The 13,319-nt window shown below is 44.5% G+C and overlaps 1 protein-coding gene across 4 annotated transcripts in view; it reads left to right on the top strand.

The window, feature by feature from the left end:
* Window positions 1–2,159, top strand: part of YAP1 (Yes1 associated transcriptional regulator) — a 99,897-nt gene extending 97,738 nt beyond the window's left edge. For all 4 annotated transcript variants that reach the window (XM_073613070.1, XM_073613069.1, XM_073613067.1 and 1 more), the window contains one exon: window positions 560–2,159. In XM_073613070.1, the coding sequence (XP_073469171.1) occupies window positions 560–798 (239 nt within the window). In that variant the 3' untranslated portion in view covers window positions 799–2,159. The remainder of the gene's footprint in view (window positions 1–559) is intronic.
* Window positions 2,160–13,319: the final 11,160 nt, after the last annotated feature.

The raw sequence follows: 13,319 nt of genomic DNA on the forward strand, positions 1-13,319 counted from the left end.
CGTGCACAAAATCAAACGTGCGTCTGTCCCACACGCAGCAATCATCCCACACATGAGGTATCACCGCAAGTATCAGATCATGGGCAGTAATTGTAGCACTAGACCTCCTCCTGTGATACTAAAGTGGTAACCTGTAAAGGCTTTTAAAGCGTTGCCTATGGATAGTAACATCTACGTTATTTGTAGCCATTTCACGATCATGCAGTTTTTAAGTGTGACATATTTGGTATCTATTTTCTCGGCTTAACATCTTTTATATTTTACTAAAATTGCGTTATGTATTTGTGGGGGTTTTTCCCATTAAGATGAAAGTTTTTTTTTTTTTTGTTTTTTCAAAAAAAGTGTTTGAAAAATACGCAAATACTGTATGAGGGTTCGAAGTAATTTTCTATTAAAAAAAAAATGATTTTTGCATGTAAAACAAAGTGGTAGAAATGGCCTGGAGCTAAAATGGTTAAAGTAGGCTACACTTTACACTTACAGTTTTTTGTTGTAAATATTCCCCTGTCTACGTATTACACTCAGTTTCCAACTGACCTGCATATGTTTCCATCCACAGGTGATGCAATCAACCAAAGTAGTATGCCCTCCCAACCGAACAGATTCCCTGACTATTTGGAAGCACTTCCAGGAACAAATGTGGACCTTGGTACTTTAGAAGGGGAGGCAATGAATGTGGAAGGCGAGGAACTTATGCCAAGCCTGCAAGAAGCTTTGAGTTCTGACATCCTAAATGACATGGAGTCTGTTCTGGCTGGCACCAAACTGGATAAGGAAAGTTTCCTTACATGGTTATAGAAGCTTCCAGAAGTTTCTTGGCATGGTCAATGAAGCTTCTAGTTCCTGAAGGATTTTGCTAATCAAGGGTGCCTACAATCTTTAAACTGAACAAGGCTACTTGGCAGACTTTTATGTTCCAAATGAACAAAATCTTTTTAAGACTTGACTTTTTTTTTTTTTTTTTGTCTCATTTTAGTATTTTTTTTTTCTCACTCATTGCTGCTTTGTTATTGCTGACACATTGTTTTCACCCTCGAGCGTAAGGTATCAACAATATTTTCAATGTCATAGCTGCCTCTTCAAGTATTTTTATGTAAAGCAATTGGGAAGTGTTGGGCCACATTGTCTTTATACCAGTAGATATTCCATTTTCCAGTCATATGTAAATATCATGCACTACACTTTATTTACCCCTTTCAGCTCCTGTTTTATATCCTCCCCAAGAACATGATTACTCCTGTTTACCACATGATCGTATTTTTGAATTTTGACTATAAATGATGGAATTTTTTCCCATGTGGACAAACTGGTGGATGCTTTTGGCAGTATGGCTTAACTGGTCCTAGCTTGAATTTTATTCCTTTTTTTCTTCCCATTTTAAAGAACAATGAAAGAATGTGGCAGATGTGAAATGGATCCGACGGTTTGTATTTAATGTGATCCTCCGTTGCGCTTGTTGGAGTATGGTTTTAAAATATGTGCAGTCTTTTTATTGGGTCAGTGCAAGATGGTATATTCAAAATAATAGAGTGTTTATGTAAGTAGTATGTTACTTAGCATCTTTTATTTTTTTAAAATGCTGGCTGGATAAAGGAAGTGTGATAGTGCCAATCACTGCTCCATGGACGTTTTGATGTATTTTTATGCTCTGTGAGGTTTAGGGGGACAAAAAAATCTTTTAGAAAGTGATAATAGCAGAAAATAGAATTGTAAGTTTGACATACCGAACAAATCATTCCACCTACCTCCTAGTCTGTATTGTATGTGGTTTTATTATTTTTTTTTTTTTCTTTTTCAAATGTGCCTTCTACATTAATTTCAAAGCTATAGTATATATACTGTTTTGTATCGAGGGCTTATTGTATTTTGTATAATGTTATCACCAGCCAATTGTCAGACTTGGTTTTTTTTTTGGTTTTTTTAATCTGGGCAAGGTTCTTTGCCCCAGAGAATCATGATATAAAGAATTGCTTTATCAGATGAAGCAATTATTTTTTTTTTTTTTTGTTTTGTTTTTAATCTTTTTAAACCTTGAGGAGTGTTATTGCAATTGGATGGACACCTTACCCATTTTTTGTACATTTAATATTAAATAATCATGTCTTACTGTACACGTTAATTGTTTTTTTTATTAGAAAATTAAACAATAGCTAATTGTATGTGTGTTTTTTGACTTTTGTATTACAATTGAAACTGGGGATTTTTAAAATGGATCAAGCTAGTTATGGAAAAGTAAGGTTTTTATTTCTTTAACAATTTTCAACATTACATGGAATTGAGCATGGGAGCATCAACAGTGTATGATGAGGCACGGGATATCGACACTGATTTAGTCAACATTTAAAGCGGTTGTAAACCGCCGATTTTCAAAAAATAAAGAAAACGCAATGGCATATTGTGCTAGTATGCATCGCATACTAGTACATTAAGAAATTCTTCCCTTGGAACGAAGCCCTCAAGCGCTGTAAAGTCACTGCTGAGATGGCTGATATGTTCCCCTGTTCCTGTTTCAGGAGCTTCGGTTATATGTTTGGTCGGAGCTGCGATGACTTTACTCCTGAGGTCATCGGCTGCATGCACTCTGAATATCTCCTAAACTGGAAGTTTAGGAGATATCCAGAGTACCTACAGGTAAGCTTTATTATAGACTTACCTGTTGGTACAAGTGGTAGTACAGAGTTTACTACCACTTTAAAGGTCACATACAAAGTCCACAAACCTTAATGAGACTGGCACCTAGTGGGGAGTCGAGGGCTACCTGGCTGCTGCAATTAACCACTTCAGCCCCGGAACAATTTACCCCCTTCTTGGCCCCCTTCACTTTTTGCGATTCGGCACTGCGTCACTTTAACTGACAATTGCGCGGTCAAGCAACGTTGTACCCAAACAAAATTGACGTCCTTTTTGTACCACAAATAGCTTTCTTTTGGTGGTATTTGATCACCTCTGCGGTTTTTCTTTTTTGTGCTATAAACAAAAACAGTGACAATTTTAAAGGAAACGCATTATTTTTTACTTTTTGCTATAATAAATATCCTCCAAAAATATATATAAAAAAACACATTTTTTCCTCAGTTTAGGCCGATATGTATTCTTCTACATATTTTTGGTAAAAAAAAATCGCAATAAGCGTATATTGGTTTGCGCAAAAGTTACAGCGTTTACAAAATAGGGGATAGATTTATAGCATTTTTAATTTTTTTTTAATAGTAATGGCGGCGATCTGCGATTTTTATTATGGCGGACACATCGAACAATTTTGACACATTTTTAGGACCATTGGCATTAATACAGCTATCAATGCTATAAAATTGGTTAACACTAGGGGGCACTCGAGCGGTTAACTGTGTTCCCTGGGAGGTGATTCTAACTGAAGGGGAAGGGGACTGACTGGAGGAAGTGACAGATCGTGGTTCCTAGCTAATAGCAACACACAATCTGTCACTCCTGTCAGAACATGGAAGTGGGTGTTTACACACAGTCGTCCCGGTACTGTCTCTCCTGCTCACGATCGCTCGTGGCCAGCGGTCAATGCAACCGTCAGCCACAAGCATCGGCACCCCTGCTGTGCAGCGGGGGCACGCGCCAGCTATCCCTACCCTGCGAGTCAACGCATAGGTACAACGGCTCGCGCAGGGGAGCCAACCTGCCACATACTGAGGCGGTTGGTCGGGAATCGGTTAAACAAAATATAACGTCGCACAACTTGGGAACTCTCATCACCTGGGTAATTGCAATTCCTTCACACACTGAGCCCCCTCGGTACATATTTTCAAGAGTACCCCGTGGGGGAGGATCCTCACTTAGCAGTGGCAGATTATAGGTGCATGGGAGCAGGAGTACATGGGACAAATGGCAAGAAGTCCACAGCAGGCCCTGAGGAAATGCCAAGTTCCTCTCGGGTTGATAACAATTTCCTTGTTCCAGAGCAAGGTCTTACTGACACTGCTCCATAGCCCTGATTTGGGCTCCCTCATGTGCAACATGTGGCATGTATGATTAAAGCAGAATTCTCTGCCACTCTATCTGATCTTTTCCAGAGGCTTATGCCTTTACTGGAAACGGTGGGTACCAACAGGCGTAAACTCTTTTCTGCCCCTTTCACACCTGACTATATGTGATGAGTTACAACCTGAAAAACTTGGCACACCTACATTTGCACAAGTCAAGGGAGATTCGGACATCTTAGACTTCTGACGATTTTACAAGTTCATTTTTCAGCTTCTCGCTACATGCTGAATTAGAGCATGGTTGGCTGACCCTTCTTGGGGAAAGGTGCCTTTGCGCATGCCATGAAAAGATGAGCCTCTTTGGAAAATCCCTGAAATGTAATAAGGCAGCTATGGATAGAAGGGGGGTTCCTACCCCACTATCCACGATCGCACCTCCCTATTGAATTTTTCCCCTACCTTACATGTATGATCTGTTTGCCCTCTTCAGACATCGTCATGCACTGCATTCTGTTCTTTCTTGGTAGACTGGGGGGCAGAGATTTTCTTACACATGGACAGAGCCTGCTGCAGTAAGGCCAATGATGTTACGCCTTGTTCTATTACCCTTAAGCCTGGTACACACTAACCCTGCCAAAACACTCCGGTCAGAGCGCTCAGTCATCGGGAGCCCATTGGCCACTGGTTTCCCAGCATGCTCGTCCGACAGAAGCCTTCTCTTGGACCGGCTCACATACACATGGGCTGAATGTCGGCCGTTTGTTTTTTTTTTTTGAACCGGCTGATGTCTCCTGACATTCGACCGTGTGTACGGGGCTTTTACACTTACGATATTAAAGTTTTTAGGCTTTTCTTCTTTAAAAATAATAAACATGTCTATAATTACCTGCTCTCTGAAATGGTTTCACACAGAGCAGCCCGGGTCCTCCTCTCTTCGGGTCCCTCTTTGGTGCTCCTAGCCCCTCCCTCCCATGGAGTGCCCCCACAGCAAGCAGCTTGCTATGGGGCACCTGAGCCGCAGCCCCATGTATCCATTCAGACACGGAGCTGTGGTCTGGCCCTGCCCCCTCTCTCTCCTAATTGGCTAACTGACTTTGACAGCAGCGTGAGCCAATGGTCCTACTGCTGTGTCTCAACCAATCAGGAGGGGAGGGTCCCGGATGGCCGAGGCACTTGTGTACATCACTGGATAGCGAGGGGGATCAGGTAAGTATTAGGGGGGCTGCTGCACACAGAAGGTTTTTCTGCCTCTAGAACCACTTTAACCCTTGCAATGCAGAGGGTCCCTACTGAGGGTAATTTTTTTGGAGTGAGGCTTTGATCTTATTTGGTATGTTTTACATTCAGTGTTTTATGAAGTGAGTGATTGTTGGAGAAAATAACCCTTTGTATCTGCAACTGCCGATACATAATCTGGCTTTAGCTTTTCAGTTGTTTACACTGGTTGCCTGGTAATGTGTTCCTCTTACAGAGGGATAAATGTGAATCTGTTACACTTGTGTACCTATTTGAACTCACGAAGGGGTGAGGATGCCCAAAACTGTCATTCTTTCGTTGTGCATGTGATTTTCTTGTCCCACGGGAGAGTAAAGTAAATATACTAAATTGTATATTGGAGTGGTGTGTGACATACCCTTTCTTATTGTATTTTGGACTTTAACAACCCTTGTTAAAATAAATAGATAAATTCTATTCAAGTATGTATTCTTAGTATTACAAGCTGGCGGCTTGTAGTTCTCAATGAACTACCAGAGTGCTTTTCAGCGCTCTGGTAGTTCATTTACTCTTCCTGTCAGTGTGAAATGGTCTGGCTGTACAATGTATACTGGCAGTCTGCAGGAGACCTGTATTGCATCAACTATTTGCTGGTGCAATGATTTCCAGGCTCCAAAAAAAAAAAAAAAAAAAAAAAAAAAAAAGGAAATGCACTTTTTTTTTTTTCCTGCAAAAAAAAAGTGCACTTATTTTAATAAGTGAACTTTAAAGCTGAGTCCCACCCATTTAAAAGTCAGCAGCTACAAGAAGTGTAGCTGCTGACTTTTAATATTCACTCACCTGTCCCACTTACCAGCGATGCGGGCGCACAAAGCCTCGGCTGTCTCCCCCCTCCTATCCGCGGTGTCGGCATTGTTACTGTAGGTGCCCTGCTTTGTCTTCACAGCAGGGCTGCACTGCGCATGCGTGAGCCGTGATATCTTCTGAGACGTGTCCCAGAAGATTGCAGGAAAGGAGGGGGGGAGAGCTTGGTGCCCGTAAAAACACGGTACCCGCTCCTCCCCCACAAAAAATGACATGCCAAATGTGGCATTTCAGGGGGTCACCTACACTTAAGGCAGAAGTTAAGTTTTTGGGTGGAACTCTGCTTTGATTCATAAAACTACCTTCTATTGCTCTTGGCCCCCTTCAAATTCCTTTTTATGTGCATTAAAACACATGAAATTGAATTGTTTTAATTTAGAAAAAAAAAACCTTTTTGTCCTGCTGAGGTTTATTTGTGCCTCTGAGACGGTCCGTTTTGGTGTGCAGTAGTTAGCACAGTCATTGTACCCACAAAATACTGTGTATGCCGCAGGCACAGATTCTGTTCAATCCCCCCTTTCAGACCCTCCCACTGGCTGTGCCCACTGTTCGCTGCGGCATGCCACAGAACTTGTTTTTGTATTCTTTCATAGGGTTCCCCATCTCTTTCATAATCCTAGCCTGGCAGACTACTACTTTGAGTAAAGGATAAGTTAACCTTATGTTACACCCATGTTCAGGGTGTAACATGTTACAGATGCACTGGCCCCTGCTCCCTCCTCAACCCCCCTTCCCGCTAGCTGTCGCAATCTGCAGCAAACGTTAATGAGAAAACGACATGGTCCTAGGGCCTTTGCAGCTGTCGGCTTGTAATTCTCGATGAACTACCACGGCGTTGTGGTAGTTCATTCCTATTGCTTGCAACTGCCTGGCCATATCAGAGGTACGGACAGACAGTCTGCAGGACTGTGACATTACACCCATGATCCGCTGTTTGTGGGTGCAATGCTTTTACAGGTTCATTACAAAAAATAAAAATACATTTTTTTTTACATGCAAAAATGTGCTTTTATTTTTTCCGTAATGGTGAACTTATCCTTTAAAGGCTAAGTTTGCCTTAAAGTGATTGTAAAGTACTTGCCTCCTCTGTTGCAGTTGATTTGCAGAGCAGCCCAGATCCTCCTCTTCTCGGGTACCTCTTTGCTGCTCCTGGCCCTTCCCTCCTGAGTGACCCCACACTTGCTTGCTATGGGGGCACCCAAGCTGAGCTGCAGCTCCCGCCCCCTCTCTCTACTGATTGGCTAACTGACTCTGACAGCAGCGGGAGCCAATTGTGCCACTTCTGTGTCTTGGCCAAACAGGAGGGAGAGTCCAGGACGGTGGAGACAATAGTGGACAGAGAGGTCTCAGGTAAGTATTGGTGGGGCTGGGGGGGGGGGGGGGGGGGGCTGAAGGCTTTTTATCTTAATGCATAGAATGCATTAAGATAAACAAAAATCCTTCTGAATTTAGAACCCCTTTTAATGAACATGTTGCTAAGCACCACAACCTTCACCCCCTTGATCAGCGCATTCATAGTCCTTTGACACCTCCTCCAGCTTTCTACCTGAAAAAGATGAAGGAAGTACTGCAAGAGCCTGACACTGCCCCCGTAATCCACTGATCACAGGTGCAATGCAGGCTCCTGTGGGGGAAAAAAAAGTAATAAATGTACATTCTTTTTTTCCTGCAAAAAGTATGCGCAACCGTTGGCCACAAGTACCGGCACCCCTGCAGTGCAGCAGGGGCGTGCGCGCGCCAGCTTTTAATGATGATTTTAGGTTTCTAAATCTGGGATGTCCAACCTTTTGACGTTCCTGGGCCACATTGGAAAAAGAGGAATTGTGTAGAGCAGGAGTCTCCAAACTTTCTAAACAAAGGACCAGTTTACTGTGCTTCAGATGGGCCACACTGTGGCTAGTGGGAGTAGAAAATGTCCTGGCATTCATGCCCCATTGTTGAGGTCAGTAGGAAGAATGGTGTCCCATTCACTGTTGGGGTCCGTAGGAAGAATAGTGCCCCATCCACCGTTGGGGCGCTATTCTTCCTACTGACCCCATCTTTGGATTCAGTGGGAGTAGTGTCAACAGTTTGGAGATCACTGGTCTAGAGCCACACATAAAACACTAGCAACATGGATAGCTGATGAGCAGAAAAAGTAGGGCAGAGCACATGTTAACGATCACTGGTATAGATAATGTACCAATCTGAGTAATAAAACTTACATTTTTTGGGATATTTTTTATTATAAAAGTAAAAGGACAGCCTAAAACGAATGTGATATTTGACTCAGTTTATCAAAAACAAACGCATCAATATCTGCTTTGATGGATGTAGTAACAATTCTCAAGTTGCTCATCAGATATTTTGGTTATAATTTTGCCCTTCGTGTGCTTCATCTTTGAAAATTAGTTGCAGAATTAAAGGGATATTCCAGCAGTCGCACACCCTTCCTGCTCATGAAATCACCAAGTAAAAGCAGGAATTTTTTTTTTTTTTTTTAATTAACAAACCTGCCTATTTGCCTGCTCTGTGCAATAGAATTGCACTGAGCAGGTAGTTTGATCCTGGCTCCTCCTCTTGCTGTGGGGTGCACAATAGAAAGCTGATACCCATGGGGGCACTCATTCGGGTTTGCTCCTGAGCCTTGCTGCTGTGTCCATTGACACAAACAGTGGGGCTCAGCCCTGCCCCACCCCTGCTCTCTTGTCACTGAGCCAATGGCTCTCGCTGCTCTTGCTTTTCCCATGGAGGAGGGACAAAGCCAGGAGAGCCGCAGCTCTCATGCACTGTGCTGGATCACAGTGGGGTTCGGGTGAGGGGGCGAGTTTGTGACGCATTAAGGTAAAAAATTTATAACCACTTTAAGCCCTGGGGCAGGGCAAAATATGATGAGGAGCGAGCTGATGATGCTTTTACTTGCTGTCCCCCGGTCTTTCTTCCAGGTTCGCATGCTCCAGCTGTGTGTTTGGCAGGGGCCGTGATGATGTCACTCCTATGCATGCACGCGAGAGCCCCCTGTTCCGGCAAGGTATGCTGGCACTTCAGAGTGCATGCGTCGGTGATGTCACTGGCTGCACCCAGGGTGTATATCTCCTAAACTGCATATTTAAGAGATATTCATTTTACCTACAGGTACGCCTTAAAAATTACAGAGCGCGCTTTACTACCCTTTTAATGCCAAGTGATCCTTGTGCTGGTGCCTGGTGTCATATTGGAAATCCTCTGCTCCTTTCCATACCCCCCAGCTATAATCTTTCATTTCTGCATTGGTTAGTACCAGCACATTACCTGCCATATGCACTCAATAGGAGTGCGGACTTTGCCTGCCTATTCCACCCACTCTTCCATTCATAGAAGCTCTACTGTAGCTTCCATGAATGAAAAGTATTCTATGAATGGACTCTTGAGGAGTGCATATGACAGGTCCAGCAGCTGTATGAACCCGCACAGTACTGTAAGATTACAGCTGCAGGATATGCGAAGAAGACTTTGGATTTCCTCTATGCTTGCTGACACCTGCACAAGAGACATTTCATATTAAATGTAAGTACTGTCCCTTGTGCTGATTTTTTTTTTTTTTTTCTTCTTCAAAATTTTGGGTTTAATAGAACACTGCAAGGTAGCACAGAAACCAGCACATAGCGTAAAGGTGGCCATCATAAACTTGAATAGTGCAATGTATTTTAGCTCAAAATTGAGTTTTGTTTGTTTTTAACACTGCCATATTGGGTTTGTGTCCCTAAAGCCAAAACTTTTAGAAGAAAAGGTATTGCCACACTGTAACAAAAACCTTGTTATAAAAAAATAAATTTGTTATATCCCCAGGGGATCAAGTGCATGTTACATAGGTCCCTTCTATTGTGAGTGCCTGTTCTGTGAATGGAGCTGATCCCTACTCTGCTGAATGACAGTTGTTCCTGCTGGGGAGGTTCACCCTACACTGGGGGTCAGCAACACCATGTAGATCACGATCAGGTGACTGGTAAATTGCAGTCTGGGCTTGCTGACCTGCAATCTTGTACAGCAAATAAGGGGTTACAGCAGGCAGTATTTTGTTGCTTTCTCACCACCTGCTTTAACCCCTTGGACCCCACAAAAGCATGCAGTGTGGAGTTCTTGCAGAGTGGCCCTATTTACTTGAATGGGTTGTGACTGGCAGGTGCTAGCACCCACCAAAAGCAAACATGAGGTTTAATTCCTGCTGCGGCATGTGTTCACCTTTGGCTGCTGCCTCAGCATCAAAAGGAGGTAGAGATTGGGGGCAGTACAACTGAGTCGCAACAGCAGGGTTTTACCATACCCCAACTTTATGTGTTAACGAGACCTAAGGCTGCCACTGCCGAATGCAACTAAGGGCTCATTTATAAGTGCAGCAGGTACTGACCTCCACAAAAAAAAGTGATCTGAGTGTGTTTGACAGGTGGTAAGGAAGTGATATGTCGCCTCCTCACCGCCTAATTTAAATCCATGATTGCCATGCAATTGCAATGTGGTAGCATGGCAATTCGAGGTTTAAATCAGGGGCCAGGGAGCCAGCCAGTGGGGTGAAACCTGAGGTGTATCGAGTGCCAAGCCAGGGACCCAGCAGGGAAGTGGGGTTGACGCTTGAGGAAGATACTAAGACGATTGGAAACCTCACTGGGTTCAGTGGCAGTGAACCAGCAAGTCTAGTGAGAGAGACTGGGAGCTCAGTGGGCTGAGAATCTACAAGAAGTGATTGTAGAGAAAATAAAGTAGTTTGTTACAACTTGTGTCTGCCAATTAACATTGCAAGTACCTAAGGGTGTCCTGGCCCTAACCCTCTCTCCCACAGTTCTGTTCAAGAGAAAATAATTATCTTTGCATCCAAGAAGTGTCTGGCCCCCATGAATCTACTTTGCATTAAACCCACTATGCCTTTTGACCCACTCTACACAGAAGGATGTCAGCTGTTCCTAACTCTGGAGGTTCTTATTAGACTAAAAGAGGTCCGGGACCTTGCTACATTTGGTGCCCAACGTGGGGCAAAGGCATTTTCCTCACAGCAGTTGCCCATGGCAGCTGGCTCCAGCACCATCGGGATTTCGTCTGGCTCTGTGGGATAGTGGCAAATAACACCTGTAGTTCTCATATACTGTGTTACTATGCATTCTAACAACGTGGGGAAGAACCAAAAAGTCTCATTGCTCATGGGAGAGGATCAGACTGGTCTTTTGACACTTCCCACCAGAGCTGTGAGGGTTAAAACAGACTTCATTACAGTTTTGGCGTGCCGCAGTGTTAAGAAGGCGGCCGTGAAAGTTTCCAGAAAGCATCTGCACCAATCCGATGGCAGGGGGAGGAGTCCCCGCTCTGCAGGGGAGGATAAGGAAGTGCTGCCACCTGTGCCTGGTTGTGGGTTGGAGAGGAAGATGGCGCAGTTTGGAAGCGAGATGGTGGATTGGAGAAAGTATGCTCCGGGCGTTGGTTTTGGCCTGAGTCCAAACCTGTACTGACTGACACCTGCTTGAAGTAGTCTGACCAGCTCAACGTCCGCGGATACTGCAGGCAGATTGGGACAAGAATGTCGCTATCCCAGCTGGGAGTGTGATATCAAGAGTCCACCTGCCATCACCCGAGTCGTGCAGCAAGCTGCTTTCCCTGTCTCGGCGGCTGCCCCAGGACCCAGCGCTCCAGTCACCCCTCGAGGCCGTGGTCGGGCCCATCTGCTCGCCCTGATGTCCGAGCCACCAGGGAAAAGAGTACCGGAGTTGGGTAAGCCTGCAAGAAGTGAAAGCAGTGTGCCTCTAGGGGAGGTAATACCTGTGGCTGTTAAGGGAGACAACGTGGTTGTGGCGGTTAAAGCCAGTGCCAAGCGCAACTACCTCCAGCTGCAGAGTGCTCCACCATAACAAATTCAGACGTCCCCTCTGAAGGATTATCTGAACTGTTTTCGAACACTTTATCCTGGACAGGGAAGTGGAGTGACGGTGATGAGGAGCAAATATGTGAAGTAGAGGAGGATGAAGTTACCATTGCTACTGCTGCTAGTGTAAAAATCGAGCCGTCTACCAATGCAGCTCCATCAGTACGCATTACCAGGTCCTTTGAAGAGGATCGTTGGGCCCGATGGGTCCCCAAAGTACATACTACTAAGCCTTCGCCTGTGACCAAACCTAATTGCAAGCCAAATGTCGTTGCTGGGTACCCGGTTCAGCATGCTCCAGAGGCACGGGTCCTACCTGGGTATGGAGACCCTAAGACCCTGCCTCGGCCGTCTAAGGTACAATGGATCATTATAAAAAAGTGGGTGAGGAATACAGGAACTTGTATCCCTACATACCGCCCCGCCTAGAAAAGGAAATTTGGGATAAAGAGATCCATGGGTGGATGAAGCTGTGCGCAGTTTCCTCCGGATCCCTCTTCAGATAGACTTTCCGAAACTGTCACCCAGGGTGGCCGAAAGGTACGTTTTAGTGTTGCACACCTGGGGTTATGGCCGTAAAATCTGGACAGTGTGATTATCTGCAGGCCAGACAAAAAGGACATTAAACTCTTTGTTACTACGGTAACTAAAAAAGGAGAAGATTTGAAGTTGCCAGACCGGTACTACTGGTAAGCTTGATGGAAGTGTATCTATTTACTACTTCCTTGGATTACAAATGTGTGCTGTGTGAAGTTAAGGACGCTATGCTGGAAGCCACTTCATTTCTGCACGAAAGTTGTTGCTAGTGGAGAATATTCTTGCTGGCTGTACTGCTGAGCTTTTGCTGGACTGAATGCTGCCAGCAGATACAGGGAGTGCCCACTTGAGTCATACTGGCCAGTGTTCTGAAAGTTGCCAGTGTGCCTCCCCCTGGAAAGTAATCTGCTGATGTGACGTTCAGCAAGTTTGTTCCTCAACAAAAGAGAAAGTGTTCCTCAATCCCCGGCCTGTCATGTGGACAGACTGAGGTTACTATTGCAAGGGGACCTGTGTTCAAGGGTGCGGTCCCTTGCACCATGGCCTGGCTGCTTGTTGCCTGAATGCAGCTGTGCCTTTCTGTCCCCGGAGTTACCCTTAAAGAAGAAGGGAAACTGCTCGGAACTATTGTTCCACCCAAGTGAAAATTTGATGGACTGTGATACGTCAAGAACACTGGGGTATTTAGATAGTCAGATAGAATGAGCTTTGGCAAAGCGGAACATTCTTATCTTCCATGTGAACAAAGGACTAACCCATGCATCAAAACTAGTGTTGGTCACAGGTGGCGTGAGCACACCCGAGTGTACCTCTATCTATTCGTATTATGAGTACTTGATAGAACATGCTAAGCAAAGTTCTTTAGATCAATGGAAAGGGGGTGGCAT

This window comes from Aquarana catesbeiana, linkage group LG02 (genome assembly GCF_042186555.1).
Source record: "Aquarana catesbeiana isolate 2022-GZ linkage group LG02, ASM4218655v1, whole genome shotgun sequence".
Lineage (NCBI taxonomy): Eukaryota > Metazoa > Chordata > Amphibia > Anura > Ranidae > Aquarana > Aquarana catesbeiana.